Genomic DNA, 27,868 nt, shown 5'->3' with positions numbered 1-27,868 from the left:
GCCTCGGAGAATCAGGAGCTGATTAGAGATTTGGGAGCATTATTTTCTTGGGGCTTTTTTAAGAATCTGGAGGAAAGAGTTAGATCATGGTAGTTTTGAGTTCATCATTCCTGTAACTGGCACTGTAATGATCAGTACATAAGAAAATCTACAATTTAGGATATGCCTTATCCTCATCCTTCTTTGCTGGAGATACAGACCCTGTGGCTTTCTCTCAGTCACAGTGAGTTAAAGTTGAATACTCATATCTCCATCAGGAACATAGACTATATGGAGGGGAAGGGGTGTATAAAGAGTTTCTGTAGCTGTAGAAGAACTGGGGATTTCCAGTGTGCAGTCTCCACTCAAAAGATTGCAACTACTAAAGAGTTTCCAAAGGTTTTCCATCTGTACTGTCATAGTAACTCCCTAGGGAATTACCTGTGAATAATGCCAACTCCAAGGAGCCCTTTTGGGTCTAGACTCCATCTCTACCACTGCTTCTCCCCAAAATGCACAGAGGAGTTAGGCTGCTGCTGTGGTTGTAGTGGTGGTTTGTGAGCATAAGGAAAGGACCTTGAAGTAGGGAAAAAAATTTTCCTTGACTTACTGTGTTGCTTTCAAATAGAATGTGCATCAGCCTTCAGTGGGAAGGGCGATGCCTCCACTTTGCTCCAAAAGTGTTTCCTTTGGGGGTAGGATCCTTTGCCAGCAGTTCCTTTTCCATTTCTGTGACTAAGGATAGTCTGTGCCTATCACTTTAAAGTCACATTTTCCTCCCTGCCAAAGACATGCTCTCCATGCAAGTAGAAAATGTTAATGGGGTATAAATGCCAAAAGGGAGGGGAGAAATGACCTTCCTGCCAGTTTCCAGTGGGAAGCTATTAAAGGCTCTGTGGCAAGTCTGACAAGAGTAAAGGGATAACACATGTGTTTCAGCCACAGCTTCCCCAGTTTGGTAAATGAAGGAGCATTGTCCATGGCTGGTTTTCTCCAGACTGTCCATATAAGTCCAGTAATGCAAACTAACTGAAGTGTTTCATTTGAAACTGAAATGTAGAAAGTATCTACCTTCTTTCTCTTCTTCCATTCCTTGCCCATATGTGACAAAAATATTTAGTATGACTTTTTATTTACATCCTGCTTGGGTACTTGTGGACTGTTTATCTACCATCTCTCAGGAACAGGTCTCATAGTTTGGGGATTTTTTTTTTTTTTGGCACATGTGAAACACCACATGCAACAACCACATGCAGAAGTCTTTGAAACTCAGATTGGAAGATCTGGATCGCAGAAGCTATGCTTTGAAGCATTCTTACAAAGGGTCCTATCAAAGAAGGTATTTCTTCTTTTAATTAAGAAGTCACTTTCATTTCTCAGTCTTACTTTCAGTACTAGATAGTTTTCCCAAACTTCTGATTTTAATACGCTGTAGAGAGATAAACAGCTGTCTTTTTAATCAAGGTATGGTAATGTTCTGATGTTCAAGTCTTTCTGAAACAACACTTTGTATGTGCACCTGTGTGTTGCTGACTGAGTTTCTTGAGAAAGACAGAAAATGCACATGCTGGAGGGTAATCTGTGAATTTTGACATTTTAACCAGCCATTTTTGCTGGCACATGACGAGCGTGCAAGTCTGGAAGATTGTAATGCACTGCTCAGAAAATGAGTGTTGGATCCTGATGAAGGCATAGGGATTGGGATGCATGCACTTCAAAGGTTTCCCTGCTGCCTTTAACAAGAGTCTGTGTGTCATGGGCAGGCATGCACACAGGCCATCTGTGACTCTGCAAATGTCCAATAGTCAGAGTGTCCTCAAGATCTGGCTGAATCCATCCTCTCTCTGCATTCCACCTGTGAATCGCTCCCATGTTATTTATGGCATTGGCCCGCTTCCAGTACCTTGTGTGTGCTTTGTGGGGTGCAGCACAGTAACAATGCCCAGCCTCCAAGTACAAATAGGATCTCTGTAGTCCAGCACGTGCAGGCTGGCATTTGCTTAGGATGGAAATTTTGGAGGCAGAACGTAGCCAAATGTGATGAAGACCTTTTTTTCTTTCCCAGAAGAGGAGAGGAACTGCCTTATTACAACATGGTTGGCTTTCTGGTGGTTTGCAAGTGGAAATTTGGTGTAGCTTTGAAAAACTGAACCTACAAGATATTGAAGCTAAAAACAAATAGCCAAGGAGCTCACCAGACAGAAAATGATTGACACTTCACACAAATGAAAAGGCTGTCTCTCATTGTCTTGCACAATAGAAATGTCTCTTTGGTCATCTCCTAAGGAGCTTTTATTTCAATGTAGCAATTGGTGAGCAGTGCTCTTAAATATTAAGAACAAGGCTGTACTACAAATATTAAGAGCAAGGCTTTTAAATCCATTCCTTATATGTGAGGGGATGATTTATTTTCACTGTCAGCATGCTAGTGAAAGATAAGCTTCAGCAAAGGCAAGTGCCCTAATTCTTCATCAGGGATAATGAACACAAAGGACTAACTTCTGCTTCTAGTAACTGATGACTGTAGTTGTGGGATGCAGGTGAGATGGGATAGCTGTTTTGGCTTTTTTGCAGTTAAGAATGTTTGTTACATTTTTTGCTAGTATGTTTTGTAAATAAGGATGGAGAAACAGGTGGAAGGAAGCTTTTTGGCCTCTCCTGTCAGCAGATAATACGCAGAATATGTGTTTGGTACTCTGCTGGGACCCCCATGTTTTGAAGAAGGTTGAATTAGAAAGAGAGAAAGAAAGCCTTTTCAACAACAATACAGCACTAAGAGAAGAGTCTGTTTCTCTGTGTCTTTGATTTGAATTACAAGTCTACAATATTTTTAATTGTTCCAGGAAGAAACTTTAGTCTGTCTCACTCTTACGGAGTAGATTTACTTCTGGAAAGACTATATATAAATTTCTATTTGATGAACATGGCTCACAAACAGGGTGCTCAAAAAAACCCCTCCACCAGTATCTTCAGCAGTAAAAGACTCTGGATGACCTCCTGTGCCACAGAATCTCTGTGAGCCCTCAGAGCTGAAAGGAGATGCCACGATTTCAGATGTGTTACATGCTGCTTGTAGGCTTGGACAGTATCCCCCTTCAGTTATCATTAAAGAACAGCAAAGGAAGTTAACACAAAAACACAAATGCTGAGATCTGATTAGAATCAAGCGAAGCAAGGAAGTGCAGAGTTAAGATTTATATGCAGACCTTAATTAGCTCCATTGTTCTTGAGAACCTAAGTGTACACAATGAGGAACATTATTCTTGCATTTCCAGAGCTCCTCAGTACCCAAACATGAGACTTCAGTGTGTTTTTCTGTCCTAGATTTTCTCTGTGTGTTGTCTTTCTCTGTGTATGCCTCTGCACAAGTCTAATCTTGTGCCCTGTAAGGCTGTGGGTTCTTTTGTTTTGGTTTTCTGCAAGGCAAAAAAAGGGGACAGTCTTAATGAGTTTAGGTTTCTGGTGTGATTTGTGTTGAGGAGAAGGTGGCCTGACATGGCAGGGTGATGCCGCCCTGCTCAGGGGCAGTAACGTGAATCTCCTGTAGAACAGAGCGTATTGAGCGTGGCTTAGTGCTGCTTTGTTACCCGTGTCACAGTTCAAATAAGCACAAGCCACTTGACAGATTAGACTCTAGTCTCAGAGCACATGGCAGTGCAAGATCTTGATCTTTCCACATAAGTACCCCTTCAGGAATATCACCTCCTCTGAAGGTCTAGTATTCTCAGGGATGTTTCCTCCCCTTCTCACCTTGAAGAGCTACAAAATAAATACAAACCTTAACTTAGCAAGCACTAGAAAATCCAGGTGATCTTTGTCAGGAGTTGAGGTGCTTTTAGTCCTCTGCCATAAACCTGACTTGTGATTCTTGTGGACATGTTAGCTCTCAAGGTTAACAAATAACGTGTTGCTTTGTTCACTTTTCGGTTGGTGATTTGTCTTGTAGCTTGTACTTCGGTTGGCTGATTCTCTGTAGAAAATGCTGGTGGTGAGAAAATATGCTGAGAGAGTTTGTATGTTAAGGTAATCTTTGTTCAGCCTGTTGTGCATGCATATCAGAAATACTTGCATCACTTCTCTTATGAACACGTATTCCCTGTCCTCCTATCCCCTGAAAAGATTCCTGGGCAAAGTACCCACGAGAATGAGGAAAAAGTCTATCACAAACTGCATTTGTGGTTGCTGTCATTCCACCTTTAATGTAGGTCTTCCAGCTTTACGTTTTTTCCCCCCAGTATCTAACCTGCTCAACCTGTTCTTGTTCAGCATGCTGGAACCAGCAAACAGCAGAACATACCCCCTCGCAGGGTCAGCAAGTTTTTTCCCTTTTCTTTCCTCCCCTCTTTTAAAAATAGGCTATTCCATGACAGTACATTGACAGCATTGGGGGAAGCTTCTGTAGCTGTTAAAAAAAATAAATTAAAAAAGCAAGGGGAGTCTGTCTTGTCATTTGGACTTAGCCAGCTCTTTTCACTCGGGTTGTTGAGCCTTGATGCTCAAATGCATGATGTACACAGCTTAGGCAAAGACACAGTCTTTAAAGTAGTAGTGCCATTATACAACTGCTAAATAGCACACAATATGCAAATACTGTTTTCTGTTTCTTGAGAGTATCTATAGATATGCCAAGTTCTTCAGACTGGTCTCTTAGTTGAAGTTTGCTAAACACTCAAAGTGATTTTTTTTGTAAATCCTCTGAGTCAGCTTTCCAGTGCTGACTCATGTGGAAAGATATCTTGAAATAGAGAAGGTGCCCAACTTCTGTGTGGCTCATTTTTTACACCAAGACACTTCAGTGTTATCTTTTTTGACAGTTTCAGACAGAGAGGAGAGTAAGGTGACAGTTGTTCATGGACTGTATGAATTCCACTTGAGGGCTAAAGTTCTCAAACTCCTGTAGCGCAGTCATGTGGGGACTTTTATTTCCAGTTTGACTAAACAGACACGTAACAAGATGTGAAACTTCTTCCTTGTGCTTCTCTCCTCAGCAAGGGAACACTCTAAGGAAGGAGGACCACATGTTCAGGAACAAGAGAGGAAATGGGCTGAGCACGTGAAACCGCTTTTGCTAGGATGCCATCCTCAGCGCTGGGAATTTGCAGTTTGTGTGTGTGCAGTGATAACCTTTTACTTCCTTGCCCCTTGAGATACTTGGTGGCTGCTGATAGCGGGGTAATGTGGAGAACCTGCTTTTAAGGAAGATGTGCTTCCCTTATCTCGTGCAGCTTCCTTGCATGCGTGTATCTGTTGTGTGTGCGTTCGTGCGTGTGTGTCGGGGAGAGATACCCTGCTCCATCTGCACAGCATCCCCAGCAGTGCCGGGGCCCTCTGTGTTTTCCTCCTTGAGCTGTGTGACGCAGCAAGTTGCTCTGTGCTGTGCCATCAGGATTGCTCAACAGTGGAGTGTGAGAGGGAACCAACAGCAAGAGGGCTTGCCTGGTTCTGGGAAGTAGCTGAGGCTTATGTTTGCTTGGTTAAGAAAAGGGTGTGGTTTTTGACGGGAGGCAGGACATACCTAGGACTTTTTTGACTGTATTTGCTCTTTAGGATAAATCTTTTCCCTGTTGTGATATGCTTTCTCTGATTTTCTCTTTCCCTCTCTCTCCTTCTTCCCCCTGTTACTAAAATTTAAAATGGCCTTAATTATCCTTACCTCCTAATAACACTTGTTTTCTTTAAACATAAAGTTTCCTGAAAAATCAGCAGTGGAGTAACCGAATAAAGTTATATAGTCTGGTAACTAAAGGACATGCCTGAAAACCACAGATCGCCAAAAAGACTGAAGGAAACAGTCAGAATGGCCCAGGCCAGATTTTTTGTACATTTAAAAAATATTACTTCTGCTTGATTTTACTGTTGATAATACACTTTTTTCTCCAAGCTTAAGGAAGTATGGTGGCCTGAGAAGGGTCTTTTTTAATAAAGGAGGATCTTGGCCCATATAAAAGTTTCTTACAGCTTGGAAGTCTCCTTGCAGTGTTTGGCACTGTTAATTTAGGTCTGCTCTGAACATAATGCAAACTGTGTGTGACAGCTTGGTGAAGAGGTACTGAGAAGCTCACACTGCATTTCCTCCTCTTTTGCCCTCCCTTATGCCAGGGTTGATGCAAACTGCTTTCTTCTGCAGTCCTTTGGGAAGCTTTGCTTTGGAGGCATGGTTTGAATCACTTCCCTGTCACAGCATCATCAGGCAAATATTTGTCTCCCTTTTTTTCCTTTGAGGTGTTCTGACAACATCACTGTTAGGGAATAGGAGTAACTTTGAGCCAAGCTGGGAATGCAGTTGTATCAATTTCAGCCTGTTTGAACTTGCTGAGTCTGTGTAGCGAGTAGTTGCTTAAATGTGAATACAGAATAATTATTCAAAAGTGGTACCCCCCCTCAGTGGATGTGTAGATCATTATCTTTCCTCTATGCTTACAACTTGCCTTTATTCACAGCAAAGCAAATTTTTTCTCTAGGATAAAAATATAGAATGCTCTGTGTGCATGTGTGTGTATCATATATCCTTAGGTATCATGTATTAGCAGCTGTGTGGCACTGGCTAACTTCGCAGACTGTCCCAGCAGCACTGAAAAGAGATTCGAAATCTGTCATTCGAACTCAATCACCGGTGGCTTTTTCAGCACACCCAGCCAGCCTTGGTGGGTCTGAATGGCAGCACTTCTGTCATCCCAGCGATGCATTCTGCCAGGAGAACCTCACTGCACCGGGAGCCAGGCGGTGCAGCAGCCACTGTGGACTGGGGAGGATGCTGAGGCCACGTCCGTGTGGCACCTGGGGGATGCTGAGGGGGTGGCTGCACCCACGTGCCACCACACGCTGCTGTGTGGAGAGGCTCCCAGGGCCACCTTAGCCTTGGTGCACAGCGCGACAAGAGCTGGAGACTCCATGAGGATGATGAGGTGTGCTGCCATGCCGGCAGGATGGCACTGCCTGGCTGCTGTGGGGAGTGCCAGCAGGGACATCTGCTGCTGGGCCTGCTTGCACACATGTGGCTGAAATGAGTCAGGACATCCCAATCTGATCCTTCCTGGGACCTGTTTGCCCCACCCTACCCTTTCCCTGCAGGCTCTGCAATGACTTTCCTACCAGTGTAGCCATAGAGGCCTCCACTGCTCAGCTTCCTTTGGTTTGTCCCATGCTAGGGTTCAGCATTAGCATGGGACATTTGAGGCTGTAAGGATTTGCAGGGTCCTAGCTGCTGGCAGCTTTAGTTTTAGAAAAATCTGGCAAAGTTTGGAAATTTCTCATTTAGCACCACACGGTCTGCCAGTGCGAGTAGCCACAAGCGGAGGCCATTTTCCATAGGAAAAAGAAGTCATTTCCCCAGGGTCTGGGTATAAGATTAAAGGTGGCATTTGGGGCTCTAAGGTAACCTCTAGAGTATGTGGGCGTGCTCAGAGTTTGTTTTGAAATTGCTCTGCAGTTGTAAGAGGGAGTTTCCCATGTGATTGGGATTTTGGTATTTGTCTCGTGACTCGCTGTGAAGTATGTGTGTGTGTCTGAGGGCTTTTTGGGCCATTTTTGGATTTTTTTGAGGATACAAATACTAAGTCAAAAAGAGAAGACAAACAGAAACTTGTCCTAGTACAGATCATGTCTGATTTGCAAAATTGCCTGCATCTTTTTGGTTCCTGTAATCACAACTGGCAAGGGCTGAGTAGATTGCTCTCTTAAGTGGGTGATGTTGGTAATTAACACTGGAAATACATTGTCAATACAGATTCTCTACATGTTTTAACAAACAAACAACTGATTAAACTCTTTAACCCAAGGGCATAATGTTACTGCACTTTTGACTTAGATTTCAGTCATATTCACGAGACTCTTAAGGAGGGACTTAGCAGCAGGGTATTAAATGCTTGTTCCTAAAAATACTGCTGCTTCACTTTCGCTTTGTTTAGGATTTGCTTCCTGTATGCATCAAATGGCAGGAGATTTGAAGAGAAGTTCCCTGTGTTTTCCTACATTTCCAGACAACTTGGGCTAAAGTATCATTTTTTTAAGAAGAATGAAACAAAAACAGTGACAAAGATACTGTGACAAAGATAACGTGACTGAAAGGAGTGTAATCCTAAAGGCTGTCTTCTCTTTCTTTGAGACATTTTCCATTTCATGGAGCATGAAGTGCGCCATGGTCCATCGTGGTCCAAATTTCAACCTGTCTTGGATGCATCCTGCATGGTTCGTTCTGATACCATGGTACTATGTCAAAGCTTTAACAAAGCAGGCTATTTTTTTCTAAACAGATGTTTGGTCATGTTCTGAAAGATAGACTTTTTTTTTATTTAATATTGAAAAGGGGTTTTATGATTCTTTACAGTTTGTTTACTGTTACTTGGGAGGAGCAGCGTAAGTGAAAGATCTTGAGACACAAAACAGTGAAAGATATAAAGCAATTGAATCAGCTGAATTGTACTGACCAGCACAGTCCTTCCCAGACCAGCTTGAGAACTTGAGTAATTCTTTTTGTTGTAAGGGGAAAAACAAATTGTATTGTAAATAAGGTGGAGAATGGAAAGCACTGATTTTTATTCTTTGCCTTTGATTTGAATGATTGGATGTGTGGCCTCCTTGTCTTCAGATAAGCATCAGATGTATCAGTGGATTTTCCACTTGGTTTTGGTACTAAACTGCCTAGAAATCACGAGGGAGATGAGGAATAATCATGTGCAATACAGTAGAGTATAGGGTACATCTAGTGGTAAAGTGGTGAAACTTTTAATAATATGTGGGATATGAAGCCAGAACCCGAACTTGATACTGTCAGATGATCTCTCTGGACTGATAATGCCCGGATTCATTGGCCTCCCCACCGCGTTTCCACAGACGTGAGGGAGGAGGAGGGTGTTTATACATACACTGGGTTCTGTGCTCAAGAATTAATCTTGATTTAGATGCTGGGACTTTCCCAACCAGGCCTCAGTGAAATTGCTTGCTGCTCCCCCTCTGGACATGCTGCTCCTTCTAATCAGACCTACCTGGCATAAAGCTCTCTTGACTGAAAGCCAGCAGTGCTTGTGCTGCCACAGTTCTAAGGGAGAGGCTTAACCCTGAGCCCTGCTCAGGGGCTGCAAATGCACCCGTTTGTTCCATACCTTCCTTTAGGCTGGGCCTCCAAGCCAGACAGGCCTTTTTACTTTGGGACCTAAAGCACATCAGGAGGCATGGAAACTCAAGGTGCAGCTAGAGTGTACTTTTTTCTCCCCGGAATTAAGAGGTGAGGGATTCCCACGCATGCTGAGGGATGATTTCTATCCAAGAGCCTAAGTGATGCTGATCAGGTTATCTGCATGCAAAGCAGAAACTCCTGGTTTTGTTCATAATTCAGTGGGACCCAGAGCCAGGAGCAGCTGCATCTTGCATTTGCCTCCTTCAGGATGCTTTGGCTGCTCATTCTAGCCTTGAGCCAGCCAGTCAAAACCTGCCCACGTTCTGGTTTTGGCATTGAAACTGTAGGCTGCCCTGTTTTGAGACCTCCAGAAAGCTTACACTATCAATATGCAAATCCCCTTGGCATTATGAAAATATATCAGCCCTTTTTTGAGATCTGGTAAAAACTGGGATGTGACCAGCAGGAGCTGCATGTCCCTTCAGGAGACCACATGCTCCTCTGCCGTCCCCATGAGTCACCTCCCACAGACACTGTTCCAACACCATCACAAGAGAAAAAGGAAAAAGGCACTTGTGTTCTGCATTTGCCTATTACTACAGAAGTCTCTTCTTCAATGTAAAGTAGCAAAATGTTCACTTGCTGCCGTACTAGTAGAATAGTTACTCTCCTGAAATCATGCTCTGCATTACAGTGTGGAGCTAGAAATTTTTTCTGTCCATTTGTCTTAATAAAAAAAAAAAAAAAAGGAAAAAAAGCCAGGGGAATTCTTGTGCACTATCATCTTAGTCATCCTGCTCATGTGACACGGAGAGGGGAGAGGAGAGCTGTGGCAGAAGAGGGGAAGCAGAAGGTGATCCTCGGTGGGAGGATGGAATGAAAGGCAGTCAAGAACTTGAAAAAATGTGATTTTGTTGGGAGGGGTGACTGACACACAGTCCTAGCACAGTCGGATCCTCTTGGCTCACCTGTGGAATTCTTTATGTGAGGGGGAGGGAAGAGATTATGAGGAGAGCTTTTTCTCATACAGCTGTGCTGCATAAAGCGTATCATATAGCAAGGTATTTCACATTTTTTTGCATAGCAGTTCTTAAACATTAAGAGTTTAGTTCAGAGGTGGATCAGACCATGTTTAGAAAAGACTTAGTTTCCTCTTTTCATTTTGTATTTATTTTTTGCAAAATTTTTTGGTTCTTTCTCTGGTCTAATTTCAAATAGAGTTCCACCACTTTCTTTGAAAGGTTAATCAAGGCTAGCTAGCACTTAGTGCAAATGAGTCCTCCCTAATATTAAGCTCAAGTGTTTATCTCCTTCCTGTCATCCTGTGTATCATGGCTGGATTTTAGTGTTCTACCCTCAGCACTGTCCCAAGTGCATGTGTACTTGCATGCATGCTGGGGAGACTGTGCGGTGCAGATTTCAGGGCTCTGTACCTTCCTGAACTTGTCTGCTGTTCTTTGGTTGCTCTGTAGAATGGCTCAGAGCCACAATCCATTGGTTTAATTTAGGAAAAGAAATCCAAGTTTCATCTGCTGTGATTCTGGATGTCTTCTAAGCTGCAGTAGTGGTCACTTTAAAGCTGCTGGCACTTGTATCTGCAACTGAATATAAGCATTTCTGTACATGTCCTTACTTTGCCCTTCTTTTTTTCTGAACTACATTCTCACTTAAAGTGTTGAGTGTTTATCTTTATTTTTTGGAATTGATGAATGTCATATCATTTTTCTCTATCACTGTAAGATGCTGAAAGCCAGCCTGACTTATGAGCCTGTCTTTTACATTCTAAGTATGCCAGTGTTGTCAGGCCAAAATATGTTGTTATAGTCACAAAGGGAAAATAACTTCTAAACACAGCTTTGTTCCTGTTCATCTTGTATCTTGGCAGGCTAAACAGTGAGGTTGAATATTTGCAGTGTTACATGGAAGATCTAATCAAGGCAAACTCCTCTAAAGGAGTAAGGCAACACAAATACTTACCCCCCCCCCCTTAATTATGGTTAGGAAATTTTTTAACTAGAAGAAGCCTCAGTGAAGGGAGTGTTTGAAAGAAAGGTTGTGGATGTGACTTGGCATCTGCTGAAGTTCAACCCATGTTGGGTGATAAATGTTGTCTGGAGGCAGAATGACATCCATGTTGCAAAGTAAAAGAGAGAGATGAAGATTGTGTCTATCCTTTGTACTTCTTGGCTTTATCTTCCCGCTTATCTAGGGCTGTAGCTCTAGTAATCTTTTTCCTCTCCACCCTTAACTTGATGCAGTGAAACTTGCTTAACCTGCCAAAGGAACAACCTGCTGGCTGTAACATGGGCAGGTTGTGAGTCTCCTTGAGAACTCTGGAACCTGCTGCTTTGGTTTCAGAATTTTCCTTTTCTTCCTTAATGATAACATGCATAGAGCTATCACAGCAGCTGTGATGTTTGACCTACACAGTAAAAGTCAAAGGTGCAGTCAGGGTGTCTTCCTGTTTATAGCTCGATAGCTTGGGCTGCTTCCTTTCAAATGTGCAAAACTAAAACATGAAGGGGGTCACCACATTCCTTGCTGTGGTATGGATTTCTGCTGTGGCTTTTAGGACATGGCAAAAGCACACACGTTGCAGGAATGAGAACTGCAAGCAGTTGGGGCAGCCAGTGGCTGACACCAGACATAGCAAAGCCCCCATGCTGTGGTGCTGTACCCATGTTAGCAAGCCCTCCCTTATTGGCAAACTTCACACTTCAAGCATGGCTAAACTGCTTTTGGGACTTGCAGGAGCCAGTGTGTTTGCATGCAGTAGGTCATGCCAGGCAGAGGTGCTAGGCTGGGCTGGCACTAAGCTGGAGGACCCAAGGGTTTTTCCTGTTGATGTACTGTGGATGTGCCATTGCATCCCTCTCAAGTAGGAGCCAGCTCCTTCAAAACACGCAGAGTTCAACAGGTGGACAAACAGCAGGAGGAAAGAACTTAGCCCTAAGGAAGCTGTTTTGCATAGGTAGCTGCTAAACAGGAGTTGTGCATACTTGCTAATGGTTGGAAAGAGACTTTAAAATAAAATGAGAAGAAAAAGTCCCACGCTCAATGCATGGCAGTTTTCTTGTTGTTTGTTTTCAGGATGAATGTGATTTATCTTGACTGATTTTGCTCTCTAGCTATCTGAAAAGTAACTGGCCAAGTAGAGTTAGCTGTGCTTCAGCTGAGCTGCCAGAGGGTTAAGCAGTCAGGCTGTGTGTGAGTGCCTGGGGTGCAGGCACAGACAGACACAGCAAAAACCTCTGTCCTTACTATTAAGTAAGGACCTAGGAAACTGGAAAGCAGTTTTTACCAAAAAGAAGTAATAAAAACATAGGCAAACAATCCAAACTTCCAGGTTTTGCTTTGCTGTGCAGTTGAATATTTTGACTTTTTGTTGCAAGATGCTTTCTGAATTTTATCTTCTATCATTGTGGACAGGAACCCCTTGAACAAATAACTGTTTTCTTCTCCTTTATTCTTGTGTGAATACAGACACCTGCAGCTCAGGCTGCTGTTTTATCACCCATGAAAGAAGCTCTAACTAGCATGAGAAGTTAGATCAGTGTCACAGGAAAAAAAACAAAACAAGATTGAAGAAAACAAAGCAGTAGAGTATCTGTAGATGCCTTCCTGCAGATTTTGTGAGACAAGGTAGCACTGTGTGGATGAATCAGTTGCTTTGGTACCTGTGGTGCCTGCCAGAGCTACCAGAGGGCCAAGGCAGGGGAGTGTGCAGCACTCTGTATGCTGTGTCAGCACTCTGGGTTTTCTCTGGCTTCTGTCAAACCTGGAGAGACCCAAATGCTCAAACCTTCAGCATTCCTTCTCCTCTCAAATGGGTGATTGGCAGGGGAAGAGGTCAGACAATTTCAGCATCACTTCTATGATTCCATGTCTAACCTGCTGGGCACATCTGCACATAGTTGTGACTGACAGGTGTCACCAATGTCTGTCCACCAGTTGTGCAACCAGTGTGAGTTACTGGGGATCTGGGGAAACAACAGGTTTTTTCCTCATGGACCTGATCCTCCAAGCAGTCCCAGCCTTGATGGATGCTGAAAGCAGGCAGTAGCTGAACAGGCATTTTCATCTTGCATTGTTTCTGGTACCTGTGGTGCTTTTGGCTTGAGGCTGTTCCTGCACAACACCCTGCAGTTTGAGACAGGCTATACTTTGAGACAGTGATTTAGAAGCCTTATTTTTTTTTTAAGCTTCTGAGCTTAAAAAAAGCATTGTGTGATGAGACAGTCTTCCCAGCAGCTCCAGTGGGGTCTGCTGTGGGTCAGTTTGGTCCAGTGTATTATCTCAAAGCATCATGCCCTTGGCATCCAAAACTAAAACAGATTTTATATCATAACACCAAAGCAGTTATGAGGACATGCAAGGCTTGTCTGGGTTACAACATTCTCTCATGTTACAACATGATATTGTGCAGTCATGTTTAATGGCACTATCCTGAGCTGAGTTGTGGATGTGACTTCTGAAAGATTTGCCCAAGTGCCATTAACATTGTCTCCATTGTGTTTCTTTGAAGTCAGTCAGGGACAAATGGCAGCTCCCTCCTGCACTCACATATCTAGCTGTTAGGAGAAAAAATTTCCATTGTATGTGGAGCATACATTTGATTTTTTTTCCCAATAGCAATATAAATTTGAGGTGAGGTTAAAGGTCATATCTCAAAAAAAAAAAAAAAAAAAGAAATTTGAGCTTTGAGTTGTCAGAAAAAAAGCATGGCAGCAATACCTTCCATCTAACTGAAGGGAACTAGACAACAGTGGCTTCCTCAGGTTGCAAATACAGAAAACCAAGAGGCAAGTGGGTCAGGTAAACAGATATTAATGATACTGCTTTCTGAGTAATTCTGTTACTTTCCCTTTTCCTGTGTCTTTGTGACAAGAAATAGTTGTTTTCCTGGGAAAGCAGGTTTGTGAGCATGCCTTGGCAGTACAGAGTTTTGCAAGCCTTACCTAGTGCACTGTAACAGTGGGACCAGATAATCCTGACTTCAAAGCTGCACTTGAAATTTGATACTGGGGTCCAACACTGTGTTAAGGATGAGAAGGAAACAAATATATTTAAGAAATGTTGCTCTGGTGTTGGCATATGCAGATCTATTTGAGGTACAGTCTCAAACTCTAGACAGAGAGCCGGTTGAAGCTGAGGTGCTTTTTTTGCACTGAGAGAAGTGAATGCTAAGCTGCAGGCTTTTGCTTCCTAGACTGCCACAAGACAGGGAGGCTGGGTATGTGGATTGCTGAGCAGGTTTAGGCAGAACCAGGACCTCATGGATGGTGGAGAATGGGCACGGTGCTCATGGAAATAGATGTTAGCAGGGCAAGTGTCGTGCTGGGAGTTGGGACATGGGGGAAAGCTTGTGGGCTCCCTGCTGCAGCCCCTCACAGGCCCAGGCACTGCAAAGGGCAGTTTATGGGATAGCTGATGGTGTCCTTTAAAGGCAAACCTTAGAAGTGGTGTTGGCATTAAAATTTACATTGGACTTCCTGCCCCAGATTTGCCTGCTGATGGTGTCTTCTTCCCCCTCCTGCTCAGGCACATGAAGATTCATGAGAAGGATCCAAACAGCACAGCGAGCACCACTCCCCCCTCGCCACTGAAGCGCAGGCGATTGTCTTCAAAACGGAAGTTCAGTCACGATGCTGAGCTGGACAGAGAGGAGAGGACACCTGCAAAAAAGGTTCTTTATGGGGCATGAAGCAAAAGATGTTCCTGGTTACCTCCTAAATTGTCAGCTGTTTGGTTTGTGCAGTCAGCACAGACTTGTTGCAGCTCTGTATATGAGTTGCCTTGCTTATCCTGTGTAGCCAACATAGTTGTCTGGGATTGAACATTATTTTCTAATTTCAAAGATTGAAATAGTTCAATTTTTAAAATTCTTTATTGCCTAAATTTTTGAATTTGCTTCTGATTTATAAGTATTTATTGTTGGATGACAAGAGGATGTACTATTCCTTTGCTGTTGCAGCTTTTCCCCTAGCTTTATTTCCCCTCCCATATATTTTGTAGTATTTGTAGAGGATGGTGATTTAAACTTAAAAAAAAAAAACAAAAAACAATTTTTACTTCAAAAGCAGTAGCAGATTAAGTCTGTTTTTGCCTAGATCTGGAGGGAAAAAAAATCTGCAGTACATTTCCCTTTCACAGTAGCATAATCCTACCTTACTGGAGTTACAAGAGCGACCAGAAAATATTCATTTGAGGGCTAGACGTTTCCGTTAGGGTTCTGTTTATAAAATATTTTAACACATCTCAGTAATTTGTACAAAATGTATGTTGTCTGCCAAACTTAACTCTCCACTTACTATCTCTAAATGGCAAGCTAGTAGCAGTTCCATTTAGCACAGTATCCCTCGCTCTGTGCATGCTTTTCTCCCTCTAATCAGAAGAGAAGTATAGAAAACATGCAGAAGTTCATTGCTTCTCCCTGAACCACTTGACTTAGCAGTTGGCAGTATCTCAGTGGCATAAATAATTTAGGCTGACAGCTCTCCTGGCTTTCTGAAGGGAGAGGAATGCTAGTTCAGTGGTATATGAACACATGGGTTTATAAGTTCTTCAAATCACAGTTCCTCATTAGAACTGATATATCTGTGACTCAGCTGCGCACTTTATCTCCTACTGAGCCTCCTTTTCTATCATGCGTGTTCTTACACATGTGCCAAGGCTCTGGCACTTATCATCTCTCTTAAGAAATGCTTTTGTATTTGCTTGCAGCAAGGTTACACGTGAAGCCTGCAACTTTTTGTGAGAGAAGGACTTTGAATGGATTGCAAGTTTGGTTTGTTGCTTATGAGTTGGTCTAATGAGGTTTTTCTTTTCCCTTTTTCTGAAGGTTCTCGAGGATGGCCATTCCGGTGAAGGGGATAAGAGGGCTGACGATGAAGTTTATCATTGTCCAGTGTGTTTCAAAGACTTTTTTTGCAAGTATGGACTGGAATCCCACATGGAAACACATCCAGATAATTCATTGAGGTAAGAGATAGTGGCCAGAGTGTCTCTGGTCACCAGACAGCTTAAAGAAGCCCACTGTGGAGGGGCAGGAGCCCCTCAGCCCCCTGCACTCTTAGCTGCCCTCCTTTGTGGTTTTGAGCAGGTTTTTAAATAGTTTGCCTCATCTTGTGTCACCAGGGTGCTGTAGGGCTTAATTTAATTATTTTTTGGAAATACAGGAAATCTTGCCAGTTAATAGCTGGAAATGTTTTTAGAAAAAATTAAAGCCCTTCTTCATCCCATTGAAACACATCACTGTTACATAAAACTGTAAAATGCCAACACTGCAAAATTTTAACAAGATAAACTGAAGATGCTTAAAACTTGATAAAAAAAACTTGATAAAAGTATTGAGGTGTCATCCTATGAGATGATTCTGTGTGGAGAAGGCAGCAGCTGGATAGGAAGGGTTTTTCAGTCACTGGAGTGAGTGAAGGTAGATGAGTTTCTGGTTTCAGACTTTCAACAAAATGTTTTATGCTTTTCTGCCTTTTGAGGTTAGGGAATGATGTGGACTTTGGCTTAAATGAGCTTTTCCTACCAAGGAAAACTTATTTATTAATTGTTAGGGAAGGTGCTTGAATGTTGTGTTTTGATTCAAGTAATTGCCTCTGGGACTCCTGAAACTGTTTTATTTCCTTTTTTTTACCACAGAAAAATGTAGAGCCAGATACATGAAGATCTAAAAGAAATTTTTCATGTCTAGTTGAAACATGTAGAAAGGAGATTGACAAGCTTCTGAAAACAGACAATATTTTAAACTTATTTTGGGACATTTGACTCTAATGATCTTTTGGAATGGGTGAAGAATTCAGCATCTTTAAATATCAACATTCACTTCTGGATACAGGTTCTTAATAGAATGACACGGAGCAGAGGCATCCCATTCTATTAAATTGGATTAATTCTATTAAATTTTCCCTTTCCTAAATTTTTGTTTAGAAAACCTTTGTAAATACATGTAAAATACTTTTTAAAGGCATTGTTAATGTTGCAGTTACTGGGGAAAAGAGTTGAAAGCTTGGTCCATTCAACAGTAGTTAATTAAACATACTTTGCTGTTTCTGAAGTAAATGAGGTAAATTTTCATTATAGATCAAAGCTGGAATGGTTGTTTTCCAGTAAGAGCTCTGTAACCCCTACAAAATGGAATCTTGAACAATTTTGCCTTACACTTCATGCCTTAGAGAAAGCAGCTGACATATTAGCTCATTACCCTCATTTTGAAGCTTCTCTGAAGATAGAACCTCTTTGCAAAGTTATACTCCATGGACCTGAGTGGAGAGGTGCATTTTCCTGCTTTGATAAGATAATAGAATATCCTTCTAGCTTGGCAGCTTTGCAGTCTGCTGTGGCAAGGCAGAAAGACACAGTGGCTGTGCAGACATGCTGTTCCTCCTTATGCAGCTCGTGCTCTGGCATTAGACTTGCTTTGGGATAATATTCTCCTGAAATGGATTTTGCTACCCTTGATTCTGCTGAGCAGCAAAGACTGGAACGTGTCCCTAAATCAAAGTCACAGTTGTCAAGCTCCATGGGTATGGTTTAAGAGTAGTGCTGGGATGCTTATCTTTATAGAATTGTCTAGGTGATAGTAAGGGGGTTTTGTCAGGTATTTGCCTCAGCCATTTAAGACGTGTCAGTGAAGACAGAACAAGGAAGATGTGGTCCTTTCTGGGCAGCTAATACATTAAGGTGCAACTTAGCCTGCCCATCTGGTTTAAACCACACCTTTTGTCCTAGTCTAGACAAGTCAAATGACACTGTCTGCCTGGCCCAGCCTGACAGAAAATCCTCTAGTAAGCAGAGCAGTTTGGACTGCTGTTAAGGTGACTCTTTCATCCCAAACGAAATGGGTTAAAATCCGTGGCCAGCAGGGGCTGTAATCCCCTGGGTTCCCAGGGTTCTGCAATACTGTTTATAGGATTCAACAAGACACAGAGAAAGTAGCATGCCTTTCTCAGTCCTGAGTACAAGTGATTGAGGTCCATTTGGTGAGGCTTAAGGGTGTTTTTTTGAGTGAGAGAGCCGAAGAAATGAGAATATTTTGCTAGAGTAGTAGAGCAGGAGACTTGCATGTACGGGGGTACTTGTGACAGGGAAGCAAACTGCAGAATGTTAGAAGGCTTCCATCAAATCCTATTGTTGCCTTATTGTAGAAGACAAGGGGAAGTAACTCTTGTTAAAAGTTCAAACTAGCAAAAAAGCACTGTAACTGTGTTGTGAGCCAAGGCCAGGGAGTGTAACACCCCCAGTCTCCTTTTATTGCCCATATTGTAAAAGCAGAGTCACTTGATGAGGACCTGTGAGGAAGGTTGTGTATCCCAGAGCCAGATACTCAGGATTTGTGATTAATTTGGAACTACTGCAGTAGGCAGTAGCCCAGGAGAGACTGTTTTGTCATGATCAAAAATAAGTGATGCTCAATCTGCCTAGCCAGTGCTTTTCGTTGTAAAGGTACAGGTCAAACATCCAATTCCCTTTTGCTCCCCCAGCTCCTATATAAAGGATTGCAAACTGGCTCTGAAGCAGTGCACCAGTTTGTGCACTGTCTTGATGGTGGCACCAGCCTCCCTGCAGAGATGCATCCGTGGCTGAGGCAAGGTGCCAGGGTGGGCAGGAGCTTCTGCCTGGCTTCTCTGTGGTTCTTTAATCCCACCATTTCAGTGCTGCTGTGCAAATACAGCCTCTTGCCCCCAGAGCTGTCTGAGTCTGTCTGTCCCCACCACCCTCTGCTAAGTAGCAGAAAAGGTAAAGCTGTCTAGCAGCCCTGGGATTAGTATGTGAGCAGCTAATTTACAGGGTGGGCCATCACCCTTCCAGATACTGTCAAATGAACAACTTTAAATCACAGGGTAAGCTGTTCAAAGTCAGATGAAAAGACACTCCCCATTGTCTTGCCCAGAAATGCTTTTTCATGTAAAACCCAGAGGAGTGAGCACCTCATTGTTTACTTGCAGCAGAATAAACAATTCTTAATCCACTGATTGTGTGAGAGGGGCTCCTACTTGGGAGAGTATCTCTTGATTATGTAAAATCCTAAATCGTGCATCTTTGTCTCCTAATTACGGTAGGAACTGCCCTGGTCTTGAGAGTAATAATAGGGCCCTTTGTCCCATTGACAATGGGCTGTGGCACTGCATCTCCTTCATGGCATTACACCCCCTGGTCAGTCGCTGTCCCTTTGAAGCCCTGTGCCCTGCACCCTAATTAAAGACATGAGCTGCCCCCCCGGCAAGGTTGTCTGCAATGCCCATTAGCGGTGGGGGGTGGCCCAGGAGCGCTTTCTGACCCCCTTGGCCTCTCTACCTGGATTATTTAAAGAAGTCTGCTTCCCTGCAGCTGGGGCCTCAGGACACTGTCTATTTTGGTGAGTTTGTATCTGAGTGTCGGTATAATTAGCAGAGAGCTGAAACGCTGCACAGCCAATCGGGAAAATGAGAAACCTCACAGAGCAGGGGAGTTTCTCTGGAAAGTTTAGTGGCTCAGAGTTGCTGTCAGACGTGAAACTGTGCTTGTAAAGGTCACCTGACAGCTCTGAGCAACGTCAGCAGTGTAAGCAGAGGAGATGTGAGGATTTCCCGGGGAGAAACCTCTCCAGATGCTATGCTGGGTTTCTCCTCTTTCTTTTAGCAAATACAATGGAACAAGCTTAAAGTAAAATGTGTGGCTTTTAAAAAAAAATATATGAACTATAAAATTCCTCTCTTGGATTTCACTGTAGCCAGAGCAGCATACCCTTTTTATTTCCTCTCCTTCTCCTCCAGGAGGTTTTGTGCAGTATGCTGTACCAAGAGCTAAAGTATTTTTAATTTTTCCTTCCTCACAGCAGCAAAGAGACAATTATGCTGCCTCTCATGCCTAGGTATCTTCCTGAGGAGAGGAGGAGGGAGCTGGTTATGGTGTTAGACTCATTCCAATATCATTTCTCAGCCAGGATAGTTGTGCAGTTTGAATGTGGTAAAAGGTCGCTTCTTATTGAATATCATGAGGCTTTCTCATCACAGCTGGTTCAGTATGGCATTGCCTCCAGTTACAAGATTTGGTTTTGCTATATTTTTGTAAGATATAAGAAATAAGACATCGCAGTATGAAAGTTACTCTCTGCCTATGTCACACAGCTGACCTGGTGACCAGAACCAGTTGCCATTAATAGATTCAGGGGAGATTAAGTTTTTGACCTTCTACAGAGCCTGTCCAAACAGTGATTTAATATATTAAGCTTTGTAACTTGAAAATCCTGGCCATATTTTCACAAGGACAACAAAAGCAGTTATCTTCCCCCAGGGTTATGTGCTTCTGTAAAACCTCCAAACAAAGGACACCAAAAGCTGTTTACAGCCTACCTTGTTCTTCAAAACAGCCTGCCCAGGTTTTGCTGAAATTGTGTAGAGGTTGAACACTGCCATGGAAAGCTATTGTTTTGAACCCAGGTTAGTAACAGGCTCAGCAACAGAAGAACTCAGGCCTTTGAAAGAAAGGTGTTAGGAATCTGACCATTAGGATCTGTGATCATCTGCCTCTAGTTTTGCCAGGGTAACCACTGTGAGGTCTTGTTTTTGAAAACACTTATGGGTGAAAAATGCTGTTGTTGTTTCTTGGTGTTACCTGGCTTCACCAAAATGGAGTAGACAACTTAAATGCCATAGGAATGGTCTGCTGGACTCTGTGGGTAAATTGAAGATATCTGTCATGTGCAGCTTGCAGTTGGTCACCAGGTTGGTCACCAGGTTGCCCCCTTCGCCAGCACATCCACATTCTTCAGTGTGTGGTGGGATGCTGCCAGGCACCTGGACCTATGTCCCAGTCTTTAATCATTTTAGACAATGTGCATGAGCAACTCCATTTAAGTCAAGACAAGAGGAAGTGGGCTTTGGGTGAAAAAGATATCAGCTACTTAGAATATGGTGTGTTTATTGCCCAGTTACTGTTCTTCAAGGCAGTTCTGCACCCTGGCTTTAGGGAGATAAAATAGGAAAGAAAATAAATGAATGGAGATTTAAAGTATGGAGATTATTTCAGGCATTATCACCAGTAGAAAAGACTAGTACAATATTAGATTTTTGAAGCAGTAGTCTGACCATGTAAAAGTACATGGAACTGAATGTTAAAAGGAAAAAAAAAAAAGCAACCAGAAAAATACCCTAGTGCCATTCCTGTTTTTCCAAATGCCTATCTAAGCAAGTTTAGGAATTCACTTTCTATCTGTTCTCTCCTTATATAGTAGGGATAATCCTTCTGGCTTCCTTATTCTGAAGCACACTGCTCTCTACATGTGGCAAGCCTTTTGTGGGAAGAGAGTGTTAGTGATGCTACAAATGTGCAGGAGTGAAGGTGTTTGAAAACTAGATGTTGTTTGCAATTAATTTTACTGTGAGACAAGACTATGGGTTCATGGTGGGAAGAGGAAGCTTCTTCCAGCTAGTTGACACTGCTATTATTGGAAGCAACTTGAAGGATCAGTGACAAGTCATCTTCATTCAGCATTGTGAGGTTATATACTACTTTTCTCTCTGTCACAACTGTTGATGTGCACATGGCCTCATTCCTTGTCAGCATTTCAAAATAAGAAACAGTATGCTGTTTTAATGAAGATGGATAATTCTGAGGTTGTTGTATCCTACACAGTTGTTGAGAGGGATGGAGAGCACTCCAGCATACACATGTTCATGGACCTCCTTGAGCTCTGCTTTTGGCATACTGTATTTTGGGCCTAGTACTTCCTTTTTTAGTCACTGAGATTGTACCAGCAAGGACAGTTTAGGTAGAAATTGCTCTGGAGTTACTGAGTACTAACACAGTTAATGCTACAAAACTTGTTACAGCCAAAGATGGAGGTGGCAAGGGGCAGTGGTGTGACACTGCCAATTCAGCTCTCAAGCTGTTTGCTCAATGTCTTTCTGATAGAAACTAGGAACCAACTCCTAATCACTTGCTGGCAGCATTTTCAGTGCAGGAGCAATGCCATGAGACAGCTGATGATGATGAAGTCCAGCTCTGGTGAATTCTGTGACCAGAAATATGCTGCAGTACAACACAATTCTTGGTGAGGCAGAGGAGAGGGTATGCAAGCAAACTGGTGAATGCATCCTTTTACTGAGCAAATGGAGAAGTAGAATCAGTGGGTTGTCTTGCAAAAGCAGAACAGAACTGCATGTTACATGCCTTCTGAAGTTCCTGTTCAGAAAAGAGAGCTGGGAAACATCTGAAGAGCAGTGCGAGGCCAACACTGGCCTAGAAGCGGTCAGCTCACATCAGGGAGCTCATTGTGTGAGGAAACTGGGAATCCAGAGCAGCCGGATAAAAATATTGGCTGGTGAATGGACACAGGGAGTGATGCTCTCATGTGAAACTGTGTGCTGTGTCACATGCTGTTAAATATCTTAGCTTGGCTGCCAGAATAGAAAGTGGGTAAATGCAAAGCTGACTGTAGAGGAAAGCTGCTTGTAAAAGGGCATGCAGGAGGGAAAAGGGGCTGAGCCAAAAGAGGTTATTAGCACGCCTGCCTGATCCTAAGGAGCAGGATTTGTTTATTTGCAGGCTCTCTCAGAGTGCTGGGTGCTGCTCAGTGTGTTGGCAGTCATGTCTGCATGCTGAGCATATCTTAACCTGCAAATGTAGATAAGGGCAAGGGGCTGCAATCCAGATCCAGCTGCATCTATTTGTGAGCCCTGTTCTGATCAGTGGATGCTTACAGGATAGAGAAACCCCTGGAGATGTATTTCCTTATGTTACTCATGAAAAGCAGTGGCCTTTTTTTAACATGGTAGACACATAGATTTCTTTTTTAACTCTTGCTATTAATTTAAAAATTACAGAATTACTTGCTTTCATATTTGAAAGATGTGTTAGAAGATGGGAAGAGCTTTTCATTTTCTTACCTTGAAAAAATACCAGAAGGTGCGCATGAGTTGGAGTGCACAAATAACTGTTACTCTGCATGTTGTGCAGCTTCTAATTTTGGTAGCTGTAGAGGACTATTCTGGTCAAGTTTTTTTTGCCCCTCAGATATGTTTGCCCTCACTATTAAACCCTTCATTGTTTAAGTTGATCTTCATCTCTTTCTCTGTGATTCTGTCCAGCCAAAGTGTTGATACTTATGTTTTTTAAAACTTTGACCTTTATTAAGTAAAAAAAGTCATTATGAGAAAATGACTACTTTGTATGAGTGTCTGCAGGCCATCTCCCATTATTTTGTCTTAGTTGCATGTTAATTGTGTTGAAGTAAATGGTAGAGTAAGCTACTGTTTCACGAGGGCCGAGGTGTTTAAATCTGGCGTTGTTGAAGTATTGCTGATAAGTGCAATTCATTACAGCGTTAGGAAGAAGTTTTTACTTGTTTTTCTTTGCTCACACACAAAGGAAGTTTAAACATGAAACAGCATGGCTTATGCCTTTTTATTAAACCTTACAGCAGTTAATTTCACTGGCGTTACTCTGATGGGGGAGTCGCTGGTGCTGACACTGGCTCTGCTGCATGCTGACAAATTTCTAAAGCACAACATCACCCTGGTTTATATCAGGTCTCTCCTGGCTCCTGCACGATACTTTTCTTGCCTGGACCACAGTGCAGCTGTAGGAATGTACATAATGCTGTGCATCCCTCTATTAATAGAAGGGTTGGTACAGGGGGTTCAGCCTTGGCTGCACCCAAGGGTGGCTTGGCTTCTTTGAGGGAGAAGATTAAAGAGAGCGACTGAACATCGGTAACAAAATCAGACGGCCAGGGGGGCGGTGGAAGGGGGGAAGAGTTAAAAGAAAAGTGCCTCTTTTGTCGAGGCTGTGAAGCAGCATGCACTGAACATCTAGCGGGCTGTGTCCGTCCCCTTAGGCACCGAGGGAAGGGGAGGGCAGCCTCTGCAGCTGGCAGGGAGTTGGCTCCTGGTGCTGCCTGCGGCTCCAGCACAGCCCCACAGCGGCGGGCGAGGTCGAGACGGCAGAGCAGCCGGTCCTCTGGGGTCAGACACGCTGGGCAGCTGCGGGGGAGGAGGCAGGAGTGGGCATTGCAGGACAGCAGGAGGACCTGGAGATGGGCAGGAATGGGCATTGCAGGACAGCAGGAGAACCCGGAGAGGGGCAGGAATGGGCATTGCAGGACAGCAGGAGGACCTGGAGATGGGCAGGAATGGGCATTGCAGGACAGCAGGAGAACCCGGAGAGGGGCAGGAATGGGCATTGCAGGACAGCAAGAGGACCCGGAGAGGGGCAGGAGTGGGCATTGCAGGACAGCAGGAGGACCCGGAGAGGGGCAGGAATGGGCATTGCAGGACAGCAGGAGAACCCGGAGAGGGGCAGGAATGGGCATTGCAGGACAGCAAGAGGACCCGGAGAGGGGCAGGAGTGGGCATTGCAGGATAGCAAGAGGATCCGGAGAGGGGCAGGAGCGGGCATTGCAGGACAGCAGGAGGACCCAGAGAGGGGCAGGAGTGGGCATTGCAGGATAGCAAGAGGAACCCAGAGGGAGGCAGGAATGGGGCTCGCAGCACTGCTGCTTTTCCATCACTCATCTGCAGCAAATGGGAGAGATTAGTGCGGCTGTTGGATGTTATTTCCCAAGGCCCTGGGTGTGGAGGCCTGGAAAGGTTGTTTTTTGGTTTTTTTATCCAAAGGGAGATGAGTATCTGGACCTGGGTGGGGTTGAACAGGAGCAGAAACCAGTTGGCTCTTTCTCATCTCTCTCACTTTGCCTTGTCCCTGAAGAAGTGAAAGAGAAGCAGAGGAATAATTTCCTGAAGGGGAATATGTCTGTAACCTGCTAGCTTTTCTTTCACAGATGGTGAAAGCCCTTGTGTTTAAAACCATCCTTTCTCCATGTCGCCCTCCTTGCCAGGCTCCCCTGCAGCGGGACATTGCCAGTGTGGAGGCTGGGAGCCTGCTCCCACCGCCGGTGTGGACATGAGTCATCAGCAGGGAATCACCCATCTTTCTCTGCTACCCAGTTGTGTTATTTTTAGGTCAGCATAGGAATTTCTTTGCTCATGAGAGCCACATTAATTCTGCAAATAACTTTAAGAGAGAAAGGAGAATAATAACAACAGAGATAGAAAAATACACGGTACTGACTGGGAATTTCAGTGGGAGGAGTTAGACAACTTCATAATTTAATTGTGTATTAATGACTTCTGTCTCAGGATATGTTTCATTCTTTTTGTTTGTTTTCCTTGCTTCTGTTTGTGGAAGTTGCTAAAGAGCACGGACAGGAAAGGAACAAAGTGGTACCAAGCTCTTTTATTTTTGATAAGGCCTAGGAATTTAAGACTGTTTTTATTTGTTAACATACACAATATGGGCAACTTTGTATTAGTGAGCTGCATGGGTGAAAACTTCAGGTTTTAGTCTGTGTGGTTTCAGAAGTACAAGCAGAACAATGGTAAATGTCACTTGCTCACCAGCAGTCTCGGGTAATGCAGAGCATAGTGTTTTGTTTAATTTCTTGGTAACATAACGGTAAATACAAATATTTGGCATTTTCGTCTTGACTACTGAAATATAAAATCTAGAAGGATTTAGTGGTTGTCTGCCTTACTCAATCAAAAATCAAGACTGATTAATTTTGCTAAAAATTTGGCTCTGCATTTCCTTTCTAAAATGTCTTTCCATTTCTTAAAGAAGGACAGCTATTTCCTCTGCAGACAAATTGGAGTTGTCTCAGAGGAGAGTGTAATGCAAGGTAACAGGCACTGCTTATGTAAACTTTCCTTGCAGAGGTGCCACTTATGAAGTGCAGCAAATCCTGCCTTGCCCCCTTGAACAAACAAGCTTTGCAAAGCACTGACTATTTCTTAAAGCCTGTTAAAATGATTTTATATCCTAATTAGCATTACACATTTCAAGAATACTAACTTAGTTTAGAAGAAAGCTTTTTAATGGTGTGTTTTTACACAAAGATGCATACACTTGTCTGCATTAAGAAAATTTTAAAAAGAAAGAAAAGGTGCACTGGTGTAGTAATAATTAATCAGACCTGCCTGGTGTGATACATGACCCAAACACCAAGGACAGCCTGGTTGTTGCATTGTTACATTTTGGTTCTGCTTTTGTGTTTTAGGAGTTCTGTTTCCTTACCTGCTTGTTTTTTATACCTCTGCCAGTAAGCCAGAGCTGTAGTATTATATTTGTATTGTTACAGATATGAGCAAGTCCAAAACATAAAGGCAATTGAGAATTAAAGTCATTTTAAAGGGGCCTTAGCTGCTAAAAACAGTTTTTTCCTTTCTACTTAAAATTTAATCTCTATACTTGGAACTGAACAGCTTTTTTCTCCTTACTCTGTAATCATATTTATAGAAAAATTGAAGACTGTGGCCAGGACTAGCAATCACATGATAACACAGCAGCTTTTATTAGATACATCTGGAAACTTACCTTGCAGATAGAGTGCTTTTATTTCTGCACAGGTGTTGAGCCACTGCTTGGCCTGTGGTGCTGACAACCTCAGAACCTGTTCCCATCACTGTTCTCTGCAGCCATGGCATCCATGTTTGACTTGGAACTAACTGCACATGAGCAGATTTGAGAAATTTTAAGGAGAGGGAGGCCTCTCTGTTGGTTTTTTTTTTTTTTTTGGTTTTTTGGGGTTTTTTGTATGTTTGGGGTTTTTTGTTGTTGTTGGGTTTGTTTGTTTTGTTGGGTTTTTTTTGAACATTCATCTTGAGCAAACTATTACCATATGTTTCAGATGCTTTATTTGATATACTGGACTTTTCAGACTTTCCACAGTTACTTTTTTTTTTTTTTAAAGTAGTTTAAACAAGATGAAAAAATGTTCATATCACCTAGGATTTCTTTCTCTTTTCCTTCTTAAACTGTGGGTCTAGGTTTAAAAGTACTATAGGCAGTGACACTACTTAAAGATAGAAAATAGTACTTAAGACAAAACAGAGAAACTAATAGTTAGACTCCCTTAAAAAAAAACTAATACTTCCAGTTAATGCACTGTTAGGCATGGGAGCTTACTCCATTTTAAATTAACACAAGACTTAGTCAGTGCAGTGATGCTTGCCTTAGTTAGGTTTTGACACTTAGTAGCTGTAAGTTTTTCTTGGAGGTGCTAGGAGTCCATACCTGGATCACAGGGGAAGGCAGGGCATCCACAGCTCCTTCCCATGTTGTTGTGTAAGCTGTGCCACCAAGGCAAGGTGCAGTGCATTTTTATGCCCTGAAGAGCCTGCAGCTTGAGGTGACGGGCAGGATTTATCAGGATGTTTCTTTTTGTCAGCCAGGTACTTCTTTCTGACCTAATGAAAAAGGAGCTTAATCTTCGTCCCACATTCTCCTTTTTGTTTGATGCTTCTTCACTCACAGCAGGGAAAATAAAAGATAAGGAAGAAAGAGAAAAATAAATATGCTTAATAAAAGAGAAAGCTTATATTCCTTTTATAAGATACATTACTTTTGTTCGGGGGACAAAAGGTGGTGCCCTTTGCATGGAAAACACCATTTTTAACTTGCAAGATTTTACTGTCTTGAGGCTAGCAGTTGATACAGGTGTACTGTGAAGGACTTTCACATGGGTATTTGCTCTGAAAGATTAACTCTCAAGTGCAGCTTTTGATGGGAGACCCAAATAAAGTAGCACTGAAAATCAGCGTGTTGCAGGAGGGAGGCGAGGAGGAGTGCAGCATGAACACGGCACACCTCCCTGCTGAGTGGGATGTGTGGCTGCTTGGCAAGGAGCACTGGCTCCTGCTCAGCCCAGATCCTGGGGGTACAGTGGCAGGTGTCAGTGCTCCCAGTAGCTCTGTGGAGCCATCACTGGTGGCTGTGCCTGCCCTG

At 43.0% G+C, this 27,868-nt stretch overlaps 1 protein-coding gene across 8 annotated transcripts in view; it reads left to right on the top strand.

Moving 5' to 3' along the window:
* Window positions 1–27,868, top strand: part of RREB1 (ras responsive element binding protein 1) — a 122,501-nt gene that overhangs the window by 68,069 nt on the left and 26,564 nt on the right. For all 8 annotated transcript variants that reach the window (XM_063161071.1, XM_063161089.1, XM_063161105.1 and 5 more), the window contains 2 exons: window positions 14,636–14,780; window positions 15,936–16,075. In XM_063161071.1, the coding sequence (XP_063017141.1) occupies window positions 14,636–14,780; window positions 15,936–16,075 (285 nt within the window). The remainder of the gene's footprint in view (window positions 1–14,635; window positions 14,781–15,935; window positions 16,076–27,868) is intronic.

This window comes from Melospiza melodia, chromosome 1 (assembly GCF_035770615.1).
Source record: "Melospiza melodia melodia isolate bMelMel2 chromosome 1, bMelMel2.pri, whole genome shotgun sequence".
NCBI lineage: Eukaryota > Metazoa > Chordata > Aves > Passeriformes > Passerellidae > Melospiza > Melospiza melodia.
Note: the sequence above shows the minus strand (reverse complement) of the source record. Positions and strands in the feature narration are given on the sequence as shown.